At 38.9% G+C, this 24,624-nt stretch overlaps 1 protein-coding gene across 7 annotated transcripts in view; it reads left to right on the plus strand.

Moving 5' to 3' along the window:
* The window catches only part of gphnb (gephyrin b), a 113,751-nt gene that overhangs the window by 46,595 nt on the left and 42,532 nt on the right, over nucleotides 1–24,624 (plus strand). For all 7 annotated transcript variants that reach the window (XR_010898137.1, XM_067418209.1, XM_067418211.1 and 4 more), the window contains exons 5-8: nucleotides 648–742; nucleotides 1,286–1,352; nucleotides 4,577–4,849; nucleotides 9,538–9,672. Coding sequence is in view for 6 of the 7 variants with exons in the window: in XM_067418209.1 (XP_067274310.1) it covers nucleotides 648–742; nucleotides 1,286–1,352; nucleotides 4,577–4,849; nucleotides 9,538–9,672 (570 nt within the window). In the remaining variant the exon portion in view is untranslated. The remainder of the gene's footprint in view (nucleotides 1–647; nucleotides 743–1,285; nucleotides 1,353–4,576; nucleotides 4,850–9,537; nucleotides 9,673–24,624) is intronic.

A 24,624-nucleotide genomic window follows, 5' to 3' on the forward strand; every position in this document is an offset into this window, starting at 1 on the left:
TGGATGGACGGACGGATGGATGGATGGGCAGATAAATAGATAGATGGATGGATGGATGGATGGACGGACGGACGGACGGACGGACGGATGGATGGATGGATGGGCAGATAGATGGATGGATGGATGGATGGATGGACGGACGGATGAATGGATGGGCAGATAGATAGATAGATGGATGGATGGATGGACGGACAGATGGATGGATGGATGGATGGGCAGATAGATGGATGGATGGACGGACGGACGGATGGATGGATGGGCAGATAGATAGATAGATATATGGATGGACGGACGGACGGACGGATGGATGGGCAGATGGATGGATGGATGGACGGATGGACGGACGGACGGATGGATGGATGGGCAGATAGATAGATAGATGGATGGATGGACGGACAGATGGATGGATGGATGGATGGGCAAATAGATGGATGGATGGATGGATGGATGGACGGACGGACGGATGACTTTCATCAGCACTCCTCTTGTGACTGTGCTTTGCAGAGTTTTTTCATGCTCAGACAGGAACATTACACACTACAGAAAGATGAGCGTGTAAAAAGCACAACAGGTCCTAAGAGTTCTAAGAGATATAACTTGTCATTTGTCTTCCTGAAGCGTCTCTGTCTTTCTGTCTGTCTGTCCAGGCCACTAAAGATGTGATCGAGCGGGAAGCTCCGGGGATGTCTCTGGCCATGCTGATGGGCTCTCTGAATGTCACTCCTCTGGGAATGCTCTCCAGGTCTGGCTTCAACACGTCCTCAACATTCAGGATCATCTCTGACATTCACTCATAATTATACCCGTCGGGATATTCAGAGAAAAACTGATCCCAGATCAGCCTCTCTACCAACGACAAGGGCTTATTGGCAAAAAATACAGTAAAAACAGTAATATTCTAAAACATTATTACAATTTAAAATAAGTGTTTTCTATGTGAATATATAGTAAAGTGTAATTTATTCCTGTGATCAAAGCTGAATTTATCATCATTACTCCAGTCTTCAGTGTCACATGATCCTTCACTAATCATTCTCAGATGAGGATCTGATGCTCCAAAAAAAAATCTGATTATAATCAGAAAACCCCTGATATGTGTATTTTTATAGCACATATGATAATTTTTTTTCAAGGTCTTTTTATGAATCCAGTTATTAAAAAACAACATTCACTTTTATTTATAATCAACTCAATAAAATATACATTTATTTGAAGAAAAAAAGTTATATATATATGAATGAATAATAATCCGTTTCTTCTGAATTGTCATGAATTGTGTGCACAGACCCGTCTGTGGTATCCGAGGAAAAACTCTCATCATAAATTTGCCGGGCAGTAAAAAAGGTTCACAGGTAAGAATTATTTTTTTCTTTCACGTCTGAAAACTGGTCTAGTTCTTAAAGGTCCCGTTGTTCGCGTGTTTTCGAAGCTTTGATTATGTTTACAGTGTGCAATACAACATGAGTTCATGTTTCGCGTGTGAAAAAAAATCAGTATTTTTCACACAGTTGACTTATCTGTTCAGCGCTGTTTTCTCTCTCCTAATAAACGGCCTGATGATTTCCTTGTTCTATGAAGTCCCTCCTTCAGAAACACGTAACGAGTTCTGATTGGGCCAGCGCTTCCCGTGTTGTGATTGGACAGCAGCTTAGCGCACTTTGCCCGGAAAGGTCCCGCCTCTTACCATAACAGGGCGATGCAAGCGCTGAATGCGCGCTCTTCTCCACGTAGGAGAGCAACGAGACCACGCCCCCTATTCTGCGTGTTCTTGTGGGCGGAGGGTTCGTCAACAAACGGTTCTAGTGACGTCATTACAGCAGGAAGTGCAGCGCTGTAGTCCAAACCGGCCGCTCGCTGTAGGCTTTGAAAGGGAACTTCTGTTAAATAAAATATCTCGCTTGGCATTGAACTTTAAGCTTTATAATTTTACAGGTATTATTTATGCTCTAACAGCAACATTACACACTAACTAAAGTTTGAAAGATGGAATTGCGAAGAACGGGGCCTTTAATGAAAAGTAAATTTTTAGAAAAGTAAGATTTAAAAAAGGATATTTTAAGTAAATCATCTATAATAGTGGTTAGTCCCATGCAGAAATGTACTTCCATGGTTAATGTCCAAAAAAATAGTTCTTTTGGTACTTTTTTGTTAGTGATTATCAGTGTTGGGGAAAGCTACTTTAAAAAAATAATGCATTACTACCTAACTAACTGAGTCAGTTACTTCTTTTCTCACCGGGCTGGGCTTGTGTGTTTTTGAACTGTACAGTGGAGGGCGCAGTACGGAAGTAAATTAATGACAAATGTTTTTGAAACAAAAGTGTGTTGTATTGCACTAATTAAAAATGTGCACGGATAAATAATTTGTAATAAATACTGCAATATTACAACAACAACAAAATCTGATTTCATTATGATTTTAAAGATTGTAAGTAACATTTATCTCCATGATCAGCAGCGCTATAAAAGTGCAACCATAGATATATGTGGATACAATATACTTTTCAATCTTTTGCACAAGAAAAACACAAAGATCTGTTTTATTTTTGGCTGAGGCTATTTACACTAACTGCAAGTAGGGATTGATTCTATTAACACTTTGTAAAAATAGCAGTATTTTCTTTGCAATAAGTGTAAATATAGGAGTTTAGATGCTATTTGCATCTCAGTATTTCTGTACATTATAAAACAGTATGCAATAATAACATTGTGCCCTCTCATACACCCGGTGCAATGCGACACCAGCTGCGACGCAAGTGTTTTTGCTAGATTTAGCCTGACACACTCATCATTTTGTCCAGCGCTTTGTTGTTTAAATATCAAATGCATATGTTCCCCTATGGGCATCTGGTCTTAACCAGGAGTGTTCAGGAGCATTGTTGGTGTGTTGCTATTTTGAGGAACTGAAAACGACTGACCATTGACCAACACAAACCGGCTCTAAAGTCAGTAGTGCAGTATTTGTGTTATTTAAAGGGTGTTAGTAATATGAGCCTATAGCCGTGTACACTCTGCTTATTACACACACACATTTTATATATTAAAAATCTCTGGAGAAGCATTCAGTCTTCCCGCTTGCAAATCCCGCCGAGTAAATAGTGAATCCGCCATGGTGCGAACACAACTGGCTTTTAATGGGAATCAAGAGACTCTGATTGGTTTATTCCACGTTACGCCCAAAACTCACCCATGACTCATTAAGAGACGAGGGACGACCCTTTTAGACCATGAGCCTGGTGTACAGACTGTTTTTTCCATTATTAAGCAAGCAAAAGTGGAATTCGGACACGCCCTAAGAGCACCTGCGCTTGTGCATGTGCTCAGATTGTTAAAAAGTTGGGCCCATTGAATGGAGATGATGATATTTATTAAATAAAATCCGTCTTATTGGGACCATTAAGCCCTAAAACCTACCCGATAAACACAGTTTCACATAGTTTCTTCGTATTTTTGGAAAATAAAGGCCTTTTCTAGACTGGGTAAACTCAGCCTGATCTGCCGGTGATTTTATTTCGCCCGGCAAATCAGTCTGGAAAGCTGTGCATTCATTTCTACTGCGTCTGTTAGACTTTTGCGGGAACCAATCACAGACTGGCTTATCCACCCCTCGCGCTATTGGTGGGTTTAACACGACATAGAAGCGATGGGTCGTTACCCGTTGATCACGCCTCTTGTGGTCTGATTGGTTGAAGGACTATCCAATTGCGTACAGAGTCATTTGAATAATGCTCTTTTATCACGCCTCTTGTGCAGTAGAAAATACAGAGCAGACTCCGCAGACCAATGTTCAATCTTAAATTGAGCTTGGTCTGGAGATAGCCAGACAAGGCCTTTCCAATATGCGATGGGAAAAGGGACAAGAATGAGTTTGGGCAAAAGGCGGATTCGAACTCAGGTCAACGCGCCTCACTCTCTACACCACTGCTGCTAATTGGTCACATGCGTTTTTGTCTGGCACAATTAGACATCAGGGGGCGGAGTTAGTGTAAATAGTAAATATTGTACTCTTTAGTCCACTACATTTCTATCCATAACCGTAAGTACCCGTTACTACTTCTAAAAAAAAAAAAATAATAAAAAATAATAATAATTCTCGAAAACCCTCATTTTGTTGTTTCCCTCTCAACCGTGATCATGAAACGTGATCAGCAATCAGCTTCAGCTCTCCGCCAAAGTCAACTCCATTGTCAGATTTAGATAAAGGACGAAACAATGGATGAAGATAAGACTCCAAGATTCATCTTGGTAAAAAGATGAAAATGACTTAATTTTACTTTCAATTCCTTTTACATTCTCCAAGGTATTAACATTAAAAATGTTCATAACTCCACGTCAGAAATTTCTGTACATAAATGTAAGCACTGTGGCAGTAGTAATGCAATATTTAGAAAATGTACTCTTGATACTCAAGTACTTTTATTTAAGTAGTCATCTGACTGTAATTCTTCTACTTGTACTTGAGTAAAATTTAGCAAGGGGTATCTGTACTTTTACTCAATTAATGAAGCTGTGTACTCTGTCCGCCTCTGATGAATAGACACTCTGTTTTATTTATTTTTTGCGTGTGTGTCCTGCAGGAATGCTTCCAGTTCATCCTGCCCGCTCTCCCGCATGCCATCGACCTGCTCCGAGAAGCCGTGGTCAAAGTGAAGGAGGTGCCCAATGAGCTGGAGGACCTGCCTTCACCTCCTCCACCCCTGTCCCCGCTGCCCGCCAGCAGCCCGCACCGGCAGACAGAGGACAAGGGGGTGCAGTGTGAGGATGAGGAGGAGGAGAAGAAGGACAGCGGCGTGGCCTCCACAGAGGACAGCTCCTCCTCGCACATCACCGCCGCCTCCATCGCTGCCAAGGTAATCTTGTGCATACACTCTTAAGGGGGTTGCACATCGGACGTGAAGCTCGGCGCTGCGACGCATGCCAGGTCTCTAAAATTCGAACACATTGTTTTCAATGAGTGTATGCACACTGGCGGCGGCATTCTGCGCCTGTCTGTGGCAACTCAGGAAGTTGTTCTAAATCCTGCCACGCACAGAGCGCCATTTCAAGGTTTTATATTAAATGTATATTATATTTTCCTCAAATCGTGAATGTACATACTGATTTCACCCTGTGCTACAAGATACACTCATTGTGCAGCTCTTCTGTCAGAAGTCGATTTAAAATTGAGCTTGCATGTATATAATGTGCACGTCCGGTGTGGGATGCCTGAGGCGCGGCGCTACACACTTCTCAGCGCCGCTGAGCTTCCGTCTGGTGTGCGACCCCCTTTAGAAGAAAAGGTTCTATCGTCGCTACGTATTTGGAAAAAAGTTTCTCTGCAAAAAATGCTATTTTTGCTTAGTATTTTTGTCTTGTTTCTTGTCCAAACATGTTAAAATTCTTTAAACAAGAAGTATTTACTAGACAAGCAAAAGTAATTGTCATGTTTTGCGGGAAAAATAACTCAAAATTAAGAAAGTTTTGCTTAAAATAAGCTAAATAATCTGCAAGTAGGGTATGCAAAATAAAGTTAAGATTACCCCATTGGCAGATTATTTTGCTTATTTTCAGCAAAAACTCTCTTAATGTTGAGTTATTTTTTCCCAAAACTAGACATCATTTTTACTTGTCTAGTACTTTTCATAATGTAAGAATTTTTAGATATTTAGACTAGAAATAACACAAAAATACTAAGTAAGAAAATATTTTTTTGCAGTGTTCTATATAAAACCCTTTTTAAAAAGGTATATTTAGAACCTTTTAGCATAAAAGGTTCTGCACTCACCTAAAGGATTATTAGGAACACCATACTAATACTGTGTTTGACCCCATCGCCTTCAGAACTGCCTTAATTCTACGTGGCATTGATTCAACAAGGTGCTGAAAGCATTCTTCAGAAATGTTGGCCCATATTGATAGGAGAGCATCTTGCAGTTGATGGAGATTTGTGGGATGCACATCCAGGGCACGAAGCTCCCGTTCCACCACATCCCAAAGATGCTCTATTGGGTTGAGATGCTGACTGTGACAGCCATTTTAGTACAGTGAACTCATTGTCATGTTCAAGAAACCAATTTGAAATGATTTGAGCTTAGTGACATGGTGCATTATCCTGCTGGAAGTAGCCATCAGAGGATGGGTACATGGTGGTCATAAAGGGATGGACATGGTCAGAAACAATGCTCAGGTAGGCCGTGGCATTTAAACGATGCCCAATTGGCACTAAGGGGCCGAAAGTGTGCCAAAAAAGCATCCCCCACACCATTACACCACCACCACCAGCCTGCACAGTGGTAACAAGGCATGATGGATCCATGTTCTCATTCTGTTTACGCCAAATTCTGACTCATCAGACTAGTCAAAATCGAGAAATCAAGACTCATCAGACCAGGCAAAATTGTTCTAGTCTTCAACTGTCCAATTTTGGTGAGCTTGTGCAAATTGTAGCCTCTTTTTCCTATTTGTAGTGGAGATGAGTGGTACCCGGTGGGGTCTTCTGCTGTGGTAGCCCATCCGCCTCAAGGTTGTGTGTGTTGTGGCTTCACAAATGCTTTGCTGTATACCTTGGTTGTAACGAGTGGTTATTTCAGTCAAAGTTGCTCTTCTATCAGCTTGAATCAGTCGGCCCATTCTCCTCTGACCTCGAGCATTCTTTGTAAACTCTAGAAATGGTTGTGTGTGAAAATCCCAGTAACTGAGCAGATTGTGAAATAGTCAGACCGGCCCGTCTGGCACCAAAAACCATACCACGCTCAAAATGGCTTAAATCACCTTTCTTTCCCATTCTGACATTCAGTTTGGAGTTCAGGAGATTATCTTGACCAGGACCACACCCCTAAATGCATTGAAGGAACTGCCATGTGATTGGTTGATTAGATAATTGCATTAATGAGAAATTGAACAGGTATTCTTAATAATCCTTAAGGTAAGTGTATAATGAAAAGAAAGAACCCTTTTGGCACTTAAAAATTCTTCTGCATAGAACCTTTTAGGGGTTCCAAATACGTAGCACTGATAGAACCTTTTCTTCTAAGATGCAGTCTTCCATAAATGAGTTATCTTATGCAAATATATTTCTCACACGTCTCTGTCGGACATTTGCAGGTGTGCCATTTTCATTCCCATCATGACATCGTGTGTCATCTTCATGTGTGCTGCAGCGTCCTCTGGTGTGAGTGAATGTCATACATCATCTTCATATCATTGGTGTGACTGCTGTGCACCTCGTTTGTCATGTGATTCGTAGCCTGACGGACAGATAACTCTAATCATGCTTCAGGCTGCGTCCCAATTTGCATTCTTACGCTATCCTTGTGAAAAAGAAGTACAGTTTAGCATACTTTTTTTTTTAAAGGACTTATTACAGAAATAATATACTTAAAGGTGCAGTGTGGGAATTTTAGCGGCATCTAGTGGTGAGGTTATGAATAGCAATCCTCCACCGCTCACCCTCCCATCCGAAGCACATAGAGAAGCTACGGTGGCCTACACAGGACAAAGATGTTATCATCTGGGACAGCACAGAGAAGCTAGCGCTCTGTAGAGAAGTTTGTCCGTATAGGGCTACCGTAGAAACATGACGGCACAAAATGGCGGCTTCACTGTAATGGACCTGCGGTGTGTGTAGACATTAACGGCTCATTCTTAGGTAATAAAAACATAACGGTTCATTATGTAAGGTCTTTATACGCCACTAAAAACATAGTTATGTAAAATATTTTGCATTTCTGTCAATAGATCCCCATAAATTCTACACATTGCACCTTTTAAAGGGATAGTTCAACCAATAATAAAAATGTTGTCATCATTTACTCACCCTCATATTGTTCTGATCCTGTATGAGTTTCTTACCTCTGTTGAACATTATATTTTGACAGAAAGATATTTTGAAGAATGTCGGTAATCAAAAAGGTGATGGTCCCTATTGACTTACATAGGAAAAAAATTTATATGGAAGTTAATCTGAATGTAATGTTTTGGACACTTAATTGCATGCTATGTGCAATTAAATGAAAGTGCATTACAATTAAAATTAATATTAAATGCAGTTTGCTTTATCCACCCACTTCAGTACATCTTAAAATTTCATTTCATAATTACTTTTATATTGTCTTTGAAACATGGCTAAAGCATTCTGACCAATGCAAGTTAAAATCGAATGCCATTTGTATTAAATTGTGTGTTTTGTGAAGAAGTTGCAGTTTAGTACATTTAAAATATATTTCATTTAAATGTAATATTGAATAGCACACTGCAGTTCAAATTATAATCACGTGCTTTATGAGTGCTTTAGGATGCTAGTCAACACATTTAAAATACAGTAAAAAGATTATTAAAACATAATGATTTAAAAATGTCCTTTAAAATAAAACTTTTAATTTGTCATTGCTGCAAAATGCCTATTAAAAAAAAGTTCCACATTCAATACACTTAAGTGCACTTCTTTTTCACAATGCAAATCCTTGCATTTTTCTGTCTAGCGGAAAATAGCGTAGGATTTACTTTGAAACAATTTGCGGAGAGATCGTTTGTAAATTGTTCTGTTTCAGCCAAGTTTAAAGGGTTAGTTCACCCAAAAATGAGATTGATGTCATTAACTCCTCCCCCTAATGTCGTTCCACACCCGTAAGACCTCCGTTCATCTTCACACACAGTTTAAGATATTTTATATTTAGTCCGAGAGCGTATGCAAGTGTATGCACACTATACTGTCCATGTCCAGAAAGGGAATAAAAACATCATCACAGTAGTCCATATGTAGCATGTAGCATGCAAAGTAACTATTAACTTTCCTCCTTTTCTTAGTTTCTTTAACTTGATGTTTGGATAATCTTTAATATTTAACTGGTAACCTGATTACCCGGGTTACACATATGAGACATCAGTGGGTTAATGAGAATCTCTTGAAGCATCCAAAATACATTTGGGTCCAAAAATAACAAAAACTACGACTTTATTCAGCATTGTCTTCTCTTCCGCGTTTGTTTTCAATCCTCAAATAAAGATTCAAACGGTTATGAATCAGTGTATTGATTCATGATTCGGATCGCGTGTCAAACTGCTGAAATCACGTAACATTGGCGGTTCGAATCATGAATCAATACGCTGATTCATAACCGTTTGAATCTTTATTTGAGGATTGAAAACAAACACGGAAGAGAAGTCGTAAAGTCGTAGTTTTTGTTATTTTTGGACCCAAATGTATTTTGGATGCTTCAAGAGACTCTAATTAACCCACTGATGTCTCATATGGACTACTGTGATGATGTTTTTATTCCCTTTCTGGACATGGACAGTATAGTGTGCATACACTTGTATACACTCTCGCACTAAATATAAAATATCTTAAACTGTGTGAAGATGAACGGAGGTCTTACGGGTGTGGAACGACGTTAGAGTTAGTCAGTAATGACATCAATCTCATTTTTGGGTGAACTAACCCTTTAATGAATACTTTCAAATGCAAACTTTGACTTTTTACATTTGCGTAATGCACAGAGTGAGTGAACACATGTTTAAATGTCTCTGGTTATAATAATCCTCCTTCTCCGTGTCTTAGATCCCCGACTCCATCATCTCACGGGGCGTCCAGGTCCTTCCCCGTGACACGGCATCTTTGAGCACCACGCCGTCCGAGTCGCCGCGAGCCCAGGCTACCTCTCGCCTCTCCACTGCTTCCTGTCCCACCCCCAAGGTGAGAGAGCATCACTTCCTGTTTCCTGTCCCCGCACTGTTCGCTTCCTGTCTGCCTCCCCACCTCGCTCACCCTGCTGCCGAACTCCACGCTCGCCTCACCCCAACACTCCTCACATGCTCCGAGCTGTCAGAGTCCCATCTGTGTGTGGATTTCACAGGTTTCTGTTTCATATTTAGGATATCGAAAAATTATACGGAAGCTTGTTTCTGCCATGACATAAAAAAATAACAAACATAACTGCAACTTTTTATCTCAGAGCTGTCAACAGTCTGTCAGGTCTGCCAAGTAAAAACAACTACATTACCCATGATGCCCTATCAGCAAAACCCGCCACAATAGCTTGTTAGCTCCGCCCACTGCCATGAAGCACTGCGAATGACATGATCAAGTTTTTCTTCTTGTGCTCTCAAAATACTTAAATATTTGTGTATATGTGCATATTTGCTATAGACTTTTATATATATAATCATTTGTAAAGATACTTCATGGGATTGTAGTTCTTTCCCTCACTAAAGCTGTTAAGAACACTTGCCTTTTTGTCTGATTTTGAATTATTATTATTTATTTTTTGCCTCAAATCAAAGTTTGTAATGTTATGAATATGATAGCTGGTGGGCTTGCTTCATGGTTTATAACACTTTAGCAAAGACTAAATTTGCAATTGCATGGAAAAAAAGACCTAATTACCTTTTACATTTTTTTTTATTCTGTAATATATACAGGCATTCTATGAAATTGCAGAATGCATAATGCTGCTCTTTTACAAACATTGATGTGAACCAGATTTATCAATATGATAATCATGAAAGTAGCTCATACGACGCTTTTGCTTTTCTCCAAGTCTTACAATAGCTTTGTGAGAGGCACAGAATGCAAGTGAAGTTACAATTATTGGAAAATCCTCCTGAATGTACTACTTTTATCATACTTTTATGATGGTTTGTTGTCCTTTTTGGTTTCCGTTTTGGTGAATCATTTATTTAAAGCTGTGATATAAGCTCTAAAAATACTGTCTCATCCATGCAATTTTGACATACTTATTTTCAGGCACCCCATATTGTTCACAACAGTATTAAAAGGTCCAGTTGTTTTGAAATGTACTGGATAAGGAAAGGGATTTTTTCTAACTGATCTTCTATTTTACAGCATTAGAAAAAAGCATTAATTTGAGAAATTCCCATGAGAAGATTTTATGGTAAAATTTATAATTACACTGTAACCAAGACAAGTATAACCCACTCTATTTTACAGTGTCACTGTTACATATCTTACATGTAGTTACTATAATAACCAGGGCTTGACATTAACTTTTTGCTCACCAGCCACTGTGGCTAGAGCTTTTCCAAAGTCACTAGCCACAATTTTGACATTGATAAAATGGGGGAAAACTGCCATATTGATATTTTTAATATTATCTCATAATTTGGCCTCAGGTATATTAGGCTGCTGTCACTTTAAGAGCGGCCACACGGATCCGTTATAGTGTTAAACATGCGTTTTCTTTCTCAGCTGTTGATGTTCACTTTAAACAGAACTGACTGTGTTTATGTGAATATGCCAGACCAGCATTTTGACATTATTTTCTGTGTGTTTGACTGTTTAAGCGCAATAAATTAAAGCTAATTAAAGTTAAAGCAGCAAAATAGAACTCAATTTAGTGCTGAGAGGCGGATTTATGTGCGCACACTTTAGGAGTGAGCACAAAATCTGCAGGAATGAGTAGAATTATGAGCAATACACACATTCTCATGCTGAAATTCAAGCCCTGTATAAGCAACATTCATCCGGAGCAAATGAAACGAGCGAGGGGAGGCAGGATTGTGTGTCTCTCGTTTTCGGAGAGATGAGAGAGAGAGAGAGAGAGAGACGCTGGTATCTGCAGGAAATGAGATTTCATATAATTGGTATCGATATGTATCGAAAAAAAAATATATTTTTTACAGTACTACGTTGCACTTAGTTTTTTTTTCAGATGCAGTTTTGAAAGACAACAATTGAAAAATGTATATATTATATATAAAATTCAACCTGACAAAGTGGCTAATAGGAGTGACTGCTGAAATACACATGCATTCGGCAGTTTGGCGGGTGTTAATGTCAAGCCCTGGTAATAACTAACCCTAAACTAAACCGAAGCCTAACCCTACAGTAAGTACTTGTAGTCATGTAGCCTAATATTACTCAGTTCTTAAATGTATAATTACAGTGTAACAATGACATCTTAAAATAAAGTGTAACCGATTTTATCAATTTACATGACTATAATTTACAGGTCTATAGATTACACTTGTAAAATCTGAAAATCTGAGTAAAAAAAAAAAAAACATTTGTTGAGGGGTGTAAAAAAATCTTGCTTTTTAGTTGTTTCAACTTATTTTAATGCTTTTTTTCTCATTTTGAGTCATTTCTGAAGTTACAAGTTTGCTTAAAATCAAAAGAAATATTGAACAAGTGGTCAATTACATGACAACTGAACATGCAACTTACATGTATTGCATTTGCGTTTATGCATTTGGCAGATGCTTTTATCACATTGCATTCAGGCTGTGAATGTTTTTGTTCGGCTCATGCCTTCCCTGAGAATCGAACCCCTGACCTCGGGGTTGCCAGCACCAGGCTGTCCTCTTTGAGCTGCAGCGATATGACTAACTTCCCCTGACCCAACTGGCTCAGACTCTCACCCGAGCCGGGCGAGGGACGCTCGTTCGTCACAATCATTTCTCGCCCCGCTGTGTGGATATGGATGGTTGTCATGGGAGCGGGCGTTGCTATGGAGACTGTGCTATGCTGGTATGAGTGAGAGAGTTTGTACAGGTATCAGTTTGGACGGAGATGCAAAATTCCTTCATGTCATTGCAAACCTGTATGACTTGCGCCTTCCGATGTTCACGCTCATAGTGAACCCACTGAGCTCCAAAAACTACAGATTACAAACGCTGTCCGTGTGACTTCTGTGCCAAAGCCCTCCACTGGCGTCTGTTCAATCGTGTCTCGACACGACAAAACAAAAACTCATCATTTAAGTGATTTATAGCCGTCCTGATTGCAAGCATACTGAGACTCTCTCGATGTCACTTCCTGTCTTCTGTTCTCACACAGACACACACAGACACACACACACAGATGATGATATGGCAGTGGCAGTTCTCCACACACGTTATATAACAGAGTTACATAACAGAGAGCCACTAACACATACACCAGTTCCTGTGATTATCTGCAAATGCAATTCTGCATCTAATCATGATGCACAAGTAATTAGGCTGGATGATGGTTGCTCATCGTTAAGAATATATTGATTTAAACCCTCCCTCTGTATTAAGATGGGCACATAATGGAGTTATTTTTAACTTATATAAAAATGATTTTTGCATTTGTAGCCTGCTGTTGATTGCCAACGTAAATCATTGAGACTAGTACCTCAGTGTGCATGAGTGAATGAGAATTTATCATGCATTGTACATGTACACTACCATTCAAAGGATTTTTATTAAATAAATTAATACTTATATTTCAGCAAGGATAAAATGACAGTAAAAAGATAAGAAAAGGTGTAACAGAATGATTTACGCACAGCTGCTTTGAAACGGTGTGTATTGTGAAAAGTGCTAAACACATTGATTTGACTTGATGCAACTGTTTTAAAAATTAATAATAATCAAAAAATGTCTTAAGCTCAAATCATCATATGAGAATGATTTATGAAGAATCATGTGACACTGAAGACTGGAGTAATTATAATAAAGTCTGCTTTGATCACAGAAATAAATGACATTTTACTATATATTCACATAAAAAATATTACTCAATTTTACAGTTTCTACTCTATTATTGGTCAAATAAATGCAGCCATGGTGAGTTTTCGAAAAATTAACTTTTGAATGGTAGTGTAAAATTTGTGAAGACGTGTGTTACTACACTATGTAATGTTTTCATTTAGTGCAATAAAAAAAAAATATTATTAAAAAAATATCTTTAAAAAATCTGAATAAAATATTCCATCTGTGCATTATAGCCTAAAATGCTCCATTAAAGGATTATTTAACTTCAATTTCCTGATCATTTCCTCACTCCCATCTTATCCAAGATGTTCATGTCTTTCTTTCTTCAGTTGAAAAGAAATGAAGTTTTTGAGGAAAACATTCCAGGATTATTCTCCACATAATGGACTTCAATGGGAACCGACGGCTGAAGGTCCAAATCAGCGCAGTTTCAGAGGAAGAGCTTACGAGGCTCTGCACAATCCCAGACGAGGAAAGGGGTCTTATCTAGTAAATGGACTGCATTTATATAGCGCTTTTAACAGACCCTATGGCCATCCAAAGCGCTTTACATTTTTGCCTCACATTCACCCATTCATACACCGACGGCGATGTCAGCCATGTAAGGCACCATCCAGCTCGTCGGGAGCAGCTGGCGTTAGGTGTCTTACTCATGGACACCTCGACACTTGGTCAAATGGAACCGGGGATCGAACCACCAACCTTTCGGTTTGTAGACAATCTACATGAACCACTGAGCCACTGCCGCCCCGAGTGAAACCATCGGCCATTTTAACAAAACAAATCAACATTTATATACTTTTTAACCTCAAATGACGCCATCACGTCAGAAAGGTCACGCACGTATCACGCCCGAGGCTTTCCAATAGTGAGATCTGTTCTCAGAGCACTGAGGTTACGAAGTTGCCTAACATTACCGTTATAGTGCACCCAGTACGCCGCTGCTCTTGAGGAACCCAGATCTAAACCATCATAAGTCAAGTCACGAATCAAACTACCCAGCCTTCCACTGGACTTAAAGGGTTAGTTCACCCAAAAAGGAAATTGATGTCATTAACTCCTCCCCCTAATGTCGTTCCACACCCGAAAGACCTCCGTTCATCTTCACACAGTTTAAGATATTTTATATTTAGTCTGAGAGCGTATGCAAGTGTATGCACACTATACTGTCCATGTCCAGAAAGGGAATAAAAACATCATCACAGTAGTCCATATGAGACATCAGTGGGTTAATTAGAGTCTCTTGAAGCATCAAAAATACATTTGGGTCCAAAAATAACAAAAACTACGACTTTATTCAGCATTGTCTTCTCTTCCGGGTTTGTGTTCAATCCTCAAATAAAGATTCAAACGGTTATGAATCAGTGAATCAATCAATGATTCGTATCGCATGCCAAACTTCTGAAATCACATGACATTGGTGACCCGAATCATTGATCGATTCACTGATTCACAACCGTTTGAATCTTTAGTTGAGGATTGAACACAAATGAGGAAGAGAAGACAATGCTGAATAAAGTCGTAGTTTTTGTTATTTTTGGACCCAAATGTATTTTGGATGCTTCAAGAGACTCTAATTAACCCACTGATGTCTCATATGGACTACTGTGATGATGTTTTTATTCCCTTTCTGGACATGGACAGTATAGTGTGCATACACTTGCATACGCTCTCGGACTAAATATAAAATATCTTAAACTGTGTGTGAAGATGAACGGAGGTCTTACGGGTGTGGAGCGACATTAGGGTGAGGAGTTAATGACATCAATCTCATTTTTGGGTGAACTAACCCTTTAACCCATCTCAGTGGCTCTAGAAACCAAATTACATAAAACATGTCACGTATGTGGACGTACCGACCCAGTGGTAAAACTAATGTGTAAAGACTGAATCAAACGCTCTTTACAAAACTAAAGGTAAAACAATGATTTTGGTCACTTTAAAGTTGGAACATGAGAAAAGGAGTTTTTCGGCACTGGGTCGGTACTGACACGTCATGCGCCGTGAAGAAACAGAGCACCAAAGTCAAGCATTTGAGGTTAAAAAAGTATATCTTTTTTGTGGGTTTTTTTAAACAACCAATTGTTTAACTGGATAAGACTCTATTCCTCTGGGATCATCAGAGTCTCTGAAGCTCTTCCTCTAAAACTGTTGGTTCCCATTGAAGTCCATTATGTGGAGAATAATTTTCCTCAAAAAACGTCATTTCTTTTTAACTGAAGAAAGAAAGACATGCACATCTTGGGTAAAATGGGGGTAAATTATCAGGACATTTTTAATTTTAAAGTGAACTAATCCTTTAATCCTAGTTTTCTCCATGTTGGATTATTTTTGCAGTTTGTTTTTCCGATGTTTTGGATGTCAAAACGTGTGTGTGTGTGTGTGTGTGTGTGTGTGTGTGTGTGTGTGTGTGTGTGTGTGTGTGTGTGTGTGTGTGTGTGTGTGTGTGTGTGTGTGTGTGTGTGTGTGTGTGTGTGTGTGTGTGTGTGTGTGTGTGTGTGTGTGTGTGTGTGTTTAATTGTACTGGAAACAAGACAAACACGCTAAGGAGAGCCTCATCTTTTGCGGTGTGTGATTGTGAAGCTCAGGCTGTGCTTTAGCTGTGGTTTTATATCTGTGTGTCTGTGGTGTGAAGCTGTTTGAGATGATGCCTGATTTGTTGGTGTCTGATCTTGTAAGCAGAAATAGTTTTCTAGTTTCTGTACTGTACTTCACTCGTGATACTACAGTTGCTTTGTAAGAGATTCCCTCAAAAAAACTCTTAAGCCATAAAATTATGATTTACGTATTTGAATTGCATATATATTTCTGCCCATTTGAATGAAACCGTTTTAAAGGGATAGTTCGCCCACAAATGAGAGTGTGATGTTTATCTGCTGGGCATCAGATGTAGGTGTGTTTGTTTTGAAGATTTTTAACTCAACCGTTGCTCGTGTAATGCATGTCAATGGGGTGTATTTCTATGAGAGTTATAAAACACACAGACATACGAATCCATATTAAACCCTGAGGCTCGTGAGAACACACTGATGTCTTAAGACACGAAACGATCGCTTTCTGTGAGATTTTTTACCTCATATCAGACGAATCTCATCTATTATTCCCAACACCATTACTTCCGCCGAAGAAGGTAAAAAAAAAATTGGTGTGATCATAGATGTGTGTACATAGATGCCTCATTCGATCAATCCGCGCAGGCACAAATAAGGAATATATATATATGATTGTACTGGGTTTTTGACCTTCTCCAGAGGAAGTATATGGGGTTAGGGAATACTAGATGAGATTTGTCATTCATCATCGAAATCCCATTCTCATTTTTGGGTGAAATATCCCTTTAACATCAATGAATAAGCGTAATGTGACGCATAGATGTCAGTCATACATAAATAAAAGAGTTAAGATTTCTGCACTATAAAAATCACTATAGACCCTTTTCACATTTCTCAGAGCAGAAGTCGTCATAGTTGGGTAAAAAATATATTTTTTATATTGATTATCATCAGCATAAATCTGTTCACTGTAAAAACTGAACTGTTTCATTTATGTACGACCAACAAATATGCATCACATTTGTATTAGTTTATGTTAAAACAAATACGTAAATCTTCCATTTAGGCTTAGATATGAGTGTCTGTTTCTGTTTTACCCTATATGCACAGACATATCTTTGGAGATGTTCTCAAAGGTAAAAATATTCCCTATGTGAAAAGTAAATGGTTATTTTACTATCTTCACTATTCATCTGATTCATAATGCACAACATAATGCTCTTGTGAAAATGACCAGCTCCAGCCAGATTGGTATCATTGTGCTGGGAAGCAAAATCATGTTTAAAAGGTACCGCGTTCATGAGCACTGCTTAGTTGGTTGGTGACTTATATTTTCTAAATGATATTTAAAGTTATGATTTGCACTTATTTCTTCTGTTTTCTGTTCAGCCGGTTATGTATGTATGTTGCACTTTACTGCTGTAGTGACTATTATTATCCATTTATAAGGTCTCTTCTAGTCCTGATGAATTCCATAAAGTTTTGCATAAACTACGTTTGTAAATTAGCGTGCGTGCGTGTGTGTGTTCATTCTTAATTTCTCTTTTTATACTGTTTCTTTCTCCTTCTTTGGGTTATACATCTTGCCTACTCCTCTCTCTCTCTCTCTCTCTCTCTCTCTCTCTCTCTCTCTCTCTCTCTCTCTCTCTCTCTCTCTCTCTCTCTCTCTCTCTCTCTCTCTCCAACTCTCTCTCTCCCCTCCTCCTCCTCCTCCTCCTCCTCCTCCTCTCTCCATCCATATGTGTGTATACACTTCCTCTCTGTGTCAGTATGTGTGTGTGAGTGTGAGAGAGATCTCAGTCTTCATGTAGATGATGGTAAGTCCTCACTCTTCCTCATTTGATGTTTTTTGGTCAGAAGTATTATGTGTGTAGTGTTATAATCCATTTGATAGTTTAATAATCAATCAAATAGTGTTCAAATCTAAGTGCTGGTATGTGTCAGTGATTTTGCATGTTTTTTTGTTGTGTGTGTGTGCGTGTGTGTATGTGTGTGTGTTTGTCTATATTTGATATCAGAAAAATGACTGCACACATGAAGCAAACTTGTTGCTAGAGGTCTGCATTCATCAGTCCATCCATCTTCTTGTGTTAGGTTTTTTGGCTATATGATATATAGAGATTTTAAATTATATATAAAATAATGAGTTATAATAAATATAGCATAATAATTAGCCATGAGTATTTGCTCTTGCCAATTTGTCCGATGCGATATTATTCAGTTGTGTAAATATTCATATATTTTGTTTATTGTATCTTACTTTTGTGATATTCATCCCACAGTATATGTAGAAGATCAGACCATGTGTTCTCTCAGATGTTTGGCTGAATTATGAGTATGCTTGATAACTCCATAAAGCTAAGTTTAAAATGCAGTGTGCCAAAAATCGTGAGTAAGATAATAACTTGATGCTTTTTAAGATGCTTTGAGACTAGCAAACGCCTGCAGTGTGTTTGCTTAAATGTATTATAGATAGATTCATTTAAATTTATGCTTTTAATACATTTTTATATTATGGCAAGGATTTTTTTACGTGTATTTGCACATCCTTAAAGCTGCAGTACAGAAGGACTGTCTAAAGCATTATTAAATACACCATGGCAGAAAGCGTTTTTCTGTGCATTAGCACTCTTGAGCAGATTGTTTGTGTCACCCTCACTCCCTTCAGAGAAAAAAGGTGTTCAAAAAATACACTATATTGCCAGAAGTATTGAGCCACTCCTCCAAATCACTGAGTTCAGGTGTTCAATCCCTTCATGTCCACAGGTGTATAAATCAAGCACTAGGCCTGCAGACGCTTCTACACACATTAGTGAAAGAATGGGTCGCTCTCAGGAGCTCAGTGAACTCAAGCGTGGGGCCGTGATAGGCTGACACCTGTGCAATAAGTCCATTCCTGACATTTCCTCACTACTAAATATAATCCACGCTCAGCTGTTAGTGGGATTATAACAAAGAGGAAGCGATTGTGGGATCAACAGCAACTCAGCCACAAAGTGATAGGACACATAAAATCATAGAGCGGGGTCAGCGCATGCTGAGGGTCACAGTGCGCAGAAGTCACCAACTTTCTGCTGAGTCAATCACTCCAGACCCCCAAACTTCATGTGGCCTTCAGATGAGCTCAAGAACAGCGTAGAGAGCTTCATGGAATGGGTTTCCATGGCCGAGCAGCAGCTCATCCAAGCCTTACATCACCAAGAGCAATGCAAAGCGTGGGATGCAGTGGAGTAAAGCATCCTCCACTGGACTCTAGAGCAGTGAGACGTGTTCTCTGAGCGACCAATCACACTTCTTTGTCTGGCAATCCCATAGACGTGTCTGGGTTTGGTGGTTGCCAGGAGAACGGGGCTTGCCTGACTGCATTGTACCAATTGTAAAGTTTGGTGGAGGGGGGATTATGGTGTGGGGTTGTTTTTAGGGGTTAGGCGTGGCCCTTTAGTTCCAGTGAAAGGAACTCTTAAGGCTTCAGCATACCAAGACATTTTGGACAATTTAATGCTCCCAACTTTGTGGGAACAGTTTGTGGACGGCCCCTTCCTCTTCCAGCATGACTGCGCTCCAGAGCACAAAGCGTCGGTCCATAAAGACATGGATGAGGGAGTTTGGTGTTGAGGAACTTGACTGGCCTGCACAGAGTCCCGAGCTCAACCCGATAGAACAGCTTTGGGATGAATTAGAGCGGAGACTGAGAGCCAGGCCTTCTCGTCCAACATCAGTGCCTGACCTCACAAATGAGCTTCTAGAAGAATGCTCAAAAATCCCCATAAACACACTCCTAAACCTTGAGGAAAGCCTTCCCAGAAGAGTTGAAGCTGTTAGAGCTGCAAAGGGTGAGCCGACTCCATGTTAAACCCTACGGATTAAGAATGGGACACCATTAAAGGCAGGCATCCCAAAACTTTTGTCAGTATAGTGTATAAAGAACTAAATATATGATTTATTTGTTTTAATTGCATATACATTTTCCATCCATTTGTATTACAGAGTTTTAACCGATGGACAGTAATAAAGTACTTTTATTTTTAATTACTGTACTTAAAGCTGCAGAGTGGAGGGGGAAGAGGGGAGACTGACAACACAGCAACGGCTTCGATTCAGACAGTTTTATTTCACTTTCATTGAGTTAAAAGCATCAAGGCTTCCAGTAAATGCACGCTGCAATTCGCCATTACACTCAACACAATATATACATGCTTTAATAAGCTCACCGTACAGTACACGAATACACACATATCCTGTGACAGCTATAATTTAATGCAGAAACAAATGCACAGCCATTCGCATTTGTGCTCTACATCAAAAATATATATGAATGCACTGTTGCATCTTTGATCACTTTTGAGGCTCATTTAGCAGCATTTTATAAGTCGTTTGATCAGCTATAGAGCGCTAAAGACCACAGTGTGGGGGAATCGCGTTTGTGTCAAAGAGAACTTATGTGATGCATAAACTTACAAAAGCAAACACTTATTTCTGATCCATTAATGCATCTCTCGCTTACTGCATGCGATCTCGCTGTTTGAAGAGGAAATCATAAGGACATGCATTTTGCTCTGTGACATCTGTTTTTATATTGTTTATATTTGTCAGGACGTATTTATACATTTCGTTTTTCCACATTTTTATGTTTGTATATTTTATTTAACCTGTTTGCACACTTGAAATACCAGTACTTATCAATAGTAGTTATCAGTGTATGAAGTTGTAGTAATAAAATAAAACATTTTCTAACTTGCAGATCAATACAGATTAAGTGTCTGCATAATTCTGGCTAGTTGACAATTCAGTCATTTTTATACTTTTACTTATACGTAAAACTGAAATGAGTACTTTTACCTGAGTCATATTATTCATATTTTTGATTTGTGTACCTCGTCCACTTTTAAAATAAAACTAGTAAACGTAATGTGATGCATATTTATCCGTCATATTAAATAAAACAAAAAAGAGATTTCTTTAATAGTACTAATAAACTTAATGTGTTGTAAATACACAAAGACCCGGTTTATATATTTATCATCAATAAAAAGTTTCAATCTCATACACTAACTATTCACACTTTTTAACTCATTAAATTTGTTGCATTTGTATTTAACACATTTATGCTGATTGTAAGCAATTTGAATTTGAAAATATGAATTTAAATTGAATTTAATTGGAAGTACTTAAGTATGGAAGCTCGTTTCTGCTACGGAATAAAATCATTTAAAAGATAATTGCACGTTTTAATCTTACAGTTCTGACTTTTTTTCTAGCAACTGGTCCAAAACATCAGATCAGACCTGTTTCTGATTTAGGATATGTAGGCCCTATTCTAGCGATCTGAGCTCATGGTCTGAAGCTCACGGCGCAGGTGCTCTTAGGGCGTGTCCAAATCCACTTTTGCTAGTTTAACGAGGGAAAAAACAGTCGGCGTGCCAGGCTCATGGTCTAAAAGGGTCGTCCCTCGTCTCTTAATGAGTCATGTGTGTTTTGGGCGTAACGTGCCATAAACCAATCAGAGTCTCATCTGCCATTCCCTTTAAAAGCCAGTTGTGTTTACTTTGCATCATGACGGATTCACTATTTACATGGCGGAAAGACTGAACAATTATCCAGAGGAATCTTTTTATTTTCAATATTTGACTTAAAAGCGTGTGCATTTGCTAATTAAACAACGTGGAGCTGGATGTGAAAATGAGAACTGCGTCAGACTGAAACTATCAGAAAACACTTGAGTCGCGGCTGGCATCACATTGCACCGCCGTATGATAGGGCCCGACATTTTATGCTTATTCCAGTATCCAAAAAGCTTGACTTGGTCATACTCAATTCTAGTCAGAATATGAGTCTGATGCTCCATTGGGCTGTGATTATGGGGCGTGTTTCAACCCAACCAGGAAAGACATCAATTGGATAGACCTACAACCAATCAGAGTAACGGAACGACGCATAACATTAGTTGTCAAATGTCAACAGAGCTCAACTGCACTGCCGTTTTTTTTCACGGGTTGTTTTCCATGTCCGCTTGTTGAAGCGACTATTATGTGATACATAGACCAATAAATGCCAATTTTAGCAAGCAACCTTGCTAAAATAACCCAAAATGTATCGCCCAAACACCTTTTTTTTTTCAGAGAACCCCCCAAGAAGCTATTGTTTAATGGTTTTTGTTGTAAACCCTGTCTGCACGTGCGCTAGAATAAAAGATATTTGTCGGTGTTGTAAAAAAAGAATTTAATGATACACAGAGTACTTACCCAACATGATCATCATTTCAGAGGAAATTATGAAGGTGATGCAGATACGAACAAGCTCTCCGTTTAGGATTTGAACAAATGTAATCCAAGCCCTTTTGATGACGTGATGATTACGTTACTGTTTATTATCTGTCCATCATCGTCTAAAGCCCGCCCTGATGATCTCATTGGTCGAACAGTTTCTGTTCAGAGATAATTACTCCTCTATGGATCGAGTCCAGACCGAACCGCCCGACCTAAAAATGTTGTGGGCGGGGCTGAGTTCAGCTGGCATCCAGGCTAGTATCCAAACTGACCTCATAAAAAAATGTATTTAACAAATTTGCCATTTTGTATGAATGTGTGTGATGCTAAAGTAAGCTGAAGGTTTACCCCTAAACCTAATCGTCAGTTTACTGAGGCGTAAGCAGATTGTATAAAAACATACAAATGAGATTGTACGAATTTATATTGTTAGGGGTTAACAGCTTATGACCCAGGACCAGTAGTGAAGAAATGAAGACAGAGTCAGGATTGCAATTAATTAAAAGAAAAATGTACTTAAGAATAGTTTGCAGTTTTAAAAGCAGAAGCCAGCTTCAAGTCTCACAAGGAGTTAGTTTTCTGCAGAAATGTCCTTCTCCAACATTAGCCTGCACAGATCTGGTACACACACGCACAAACTCCAGAGAATACTGGTTTCCTCCAAGGTTGAGAACATCTTAACTAATTATAAACAAAACATTTCTCCAAAGCATGCTGATAGCATGTGCTTTCTTGCAGTGAGAGGTACAGACAATACAGGCAATATTCATCTTGAGTCTTTAGTGTTTCAGTAAAAGGAAAAATAAAAGGAATAAAATATAATAAATTAAATGAAAGACAAATCCATATTTCATCTCTGGAAGCCGGGCTAAGTGAGCAAACGCTGTTACTGCACTCCTGACATGTTAGGGGTGTGTGATACCTTGAAAACCTAAACACACGATCTTGTTGCCAGTGTTTAGTGACACATCACACATCTCTAGGCCAGACCCTCACTCCTCAGAGACCAAATACACACTTTAGAAAACAAGAAACAAAGCAAAATCATAACTGGAAAGAATCATTATAATAATATAGGTAATATAGGAAGATAAACATTAATTAAGGTTTATATTAAGTTATTTAGGATATAAATATACACAGGTATATTGAAGCGGCAGAGGATTTCAGAATCCCCCCCTTCAATATGAATTAGCCACCAATTCAGCAAAACATAAAATAGTAGTCTAACGAATCGCATTAGCAACATTTGAATCCTTTGGTTGAAACACTGTTTGTGTTTTCTGAGGGCATTGTACATGCGAAGCCACGTACGCTGCAGTAAAAGCACTGTGTGTGTGTGTGTGTGTGTGTGTGTGTGTGTGTGTGTGTGTGTGTGTGTGTGTGTGTGTGTGTGTGTGTGTGTGTGTGTGTGTGTGTGTGTGTGTGTGTGTGTGTGTGTGTGTGTGTGTGTGTGTGTGGCAATAAATAACTGTTGTAAAGATTATATCTGTAGTGAGCTTCAGTTGAGCATTGAACTCGGTTGCGCTGCAGCCTGAAAGATATATCACTCCGTTCCTGGACCACAAGGACACATCGCATGCATGGGTGTAAGACGCAGTGCTCATTTTATGCCAAAGGTGACAAAGAGCAATAAGTACCAAATGATTCTTTTCAGCACAGGCAGGATTTTAAAGGTGCAGTATGTAATTTTATTGACTGTACTAAAGCATACAAAATGAAATGTTTGCAGATATTTAGGAAACATGCACACATACTGGTTACTCTGAAAAAACAAAGACAGTTATTCTATTCTGAAATGTGCGTTTCGTGACGGATTTTCTGTTTTTGTTTTGATCTGTGTGACCCCGCCCACTGCCAATTTACCCAATAGTATTTCGACACCCCATTTCGAGGGGGCGGGGTCATTTACAACTACTAGCTCCAGTCTTCAGTGTCACATGGCCCTTCAGAAATCATTCTAATATGCTGTTTTGCAGCTCAAAAAACATTTCTGATTATTATCAATGTTGAAAACAGTTCATATTTCTGTTGAAACCAATCATACATTCTTTTTTAGGATTCTTTGATAAAGAGAAAGTTCACTTGAAATCTTTTGCAACAATATTAGTGTCGTTACTCGTACTTTTGGTGTATGTAATGCACCCTCATTGAATACAAGTATTCTCTTTTTTTTTTTACGTTGTAAACCCACACTGTATATCGAGTATATGTGAAATGATTATTTCTGAATATCCCTGTGATTTTCCATACTCACATTGACATCAGTGTTGTTGTTTTGAGAAATGGCGTTTTTTAGTGGCATAGCAGTGTGTCAAACCCTTCACTCATCTTTTCATCTTTGCTGTG

The sequence above is a fragment of the Pseudorasbora parva genome, chromosome 15 (assembly GCF_024679245.1).
Source record: "Pseudorasbora parva isolate DD20220531a chromosome 15, ASM2467924v1, whole genome shotgun sequence".
NCBI classification, from domain to species: Eukaryota; Metazoa; Chordata; class Actinopteri; order Cypriniformes; family Gobionidae; genus Pseudorasbora; species Pseudorasbora parva.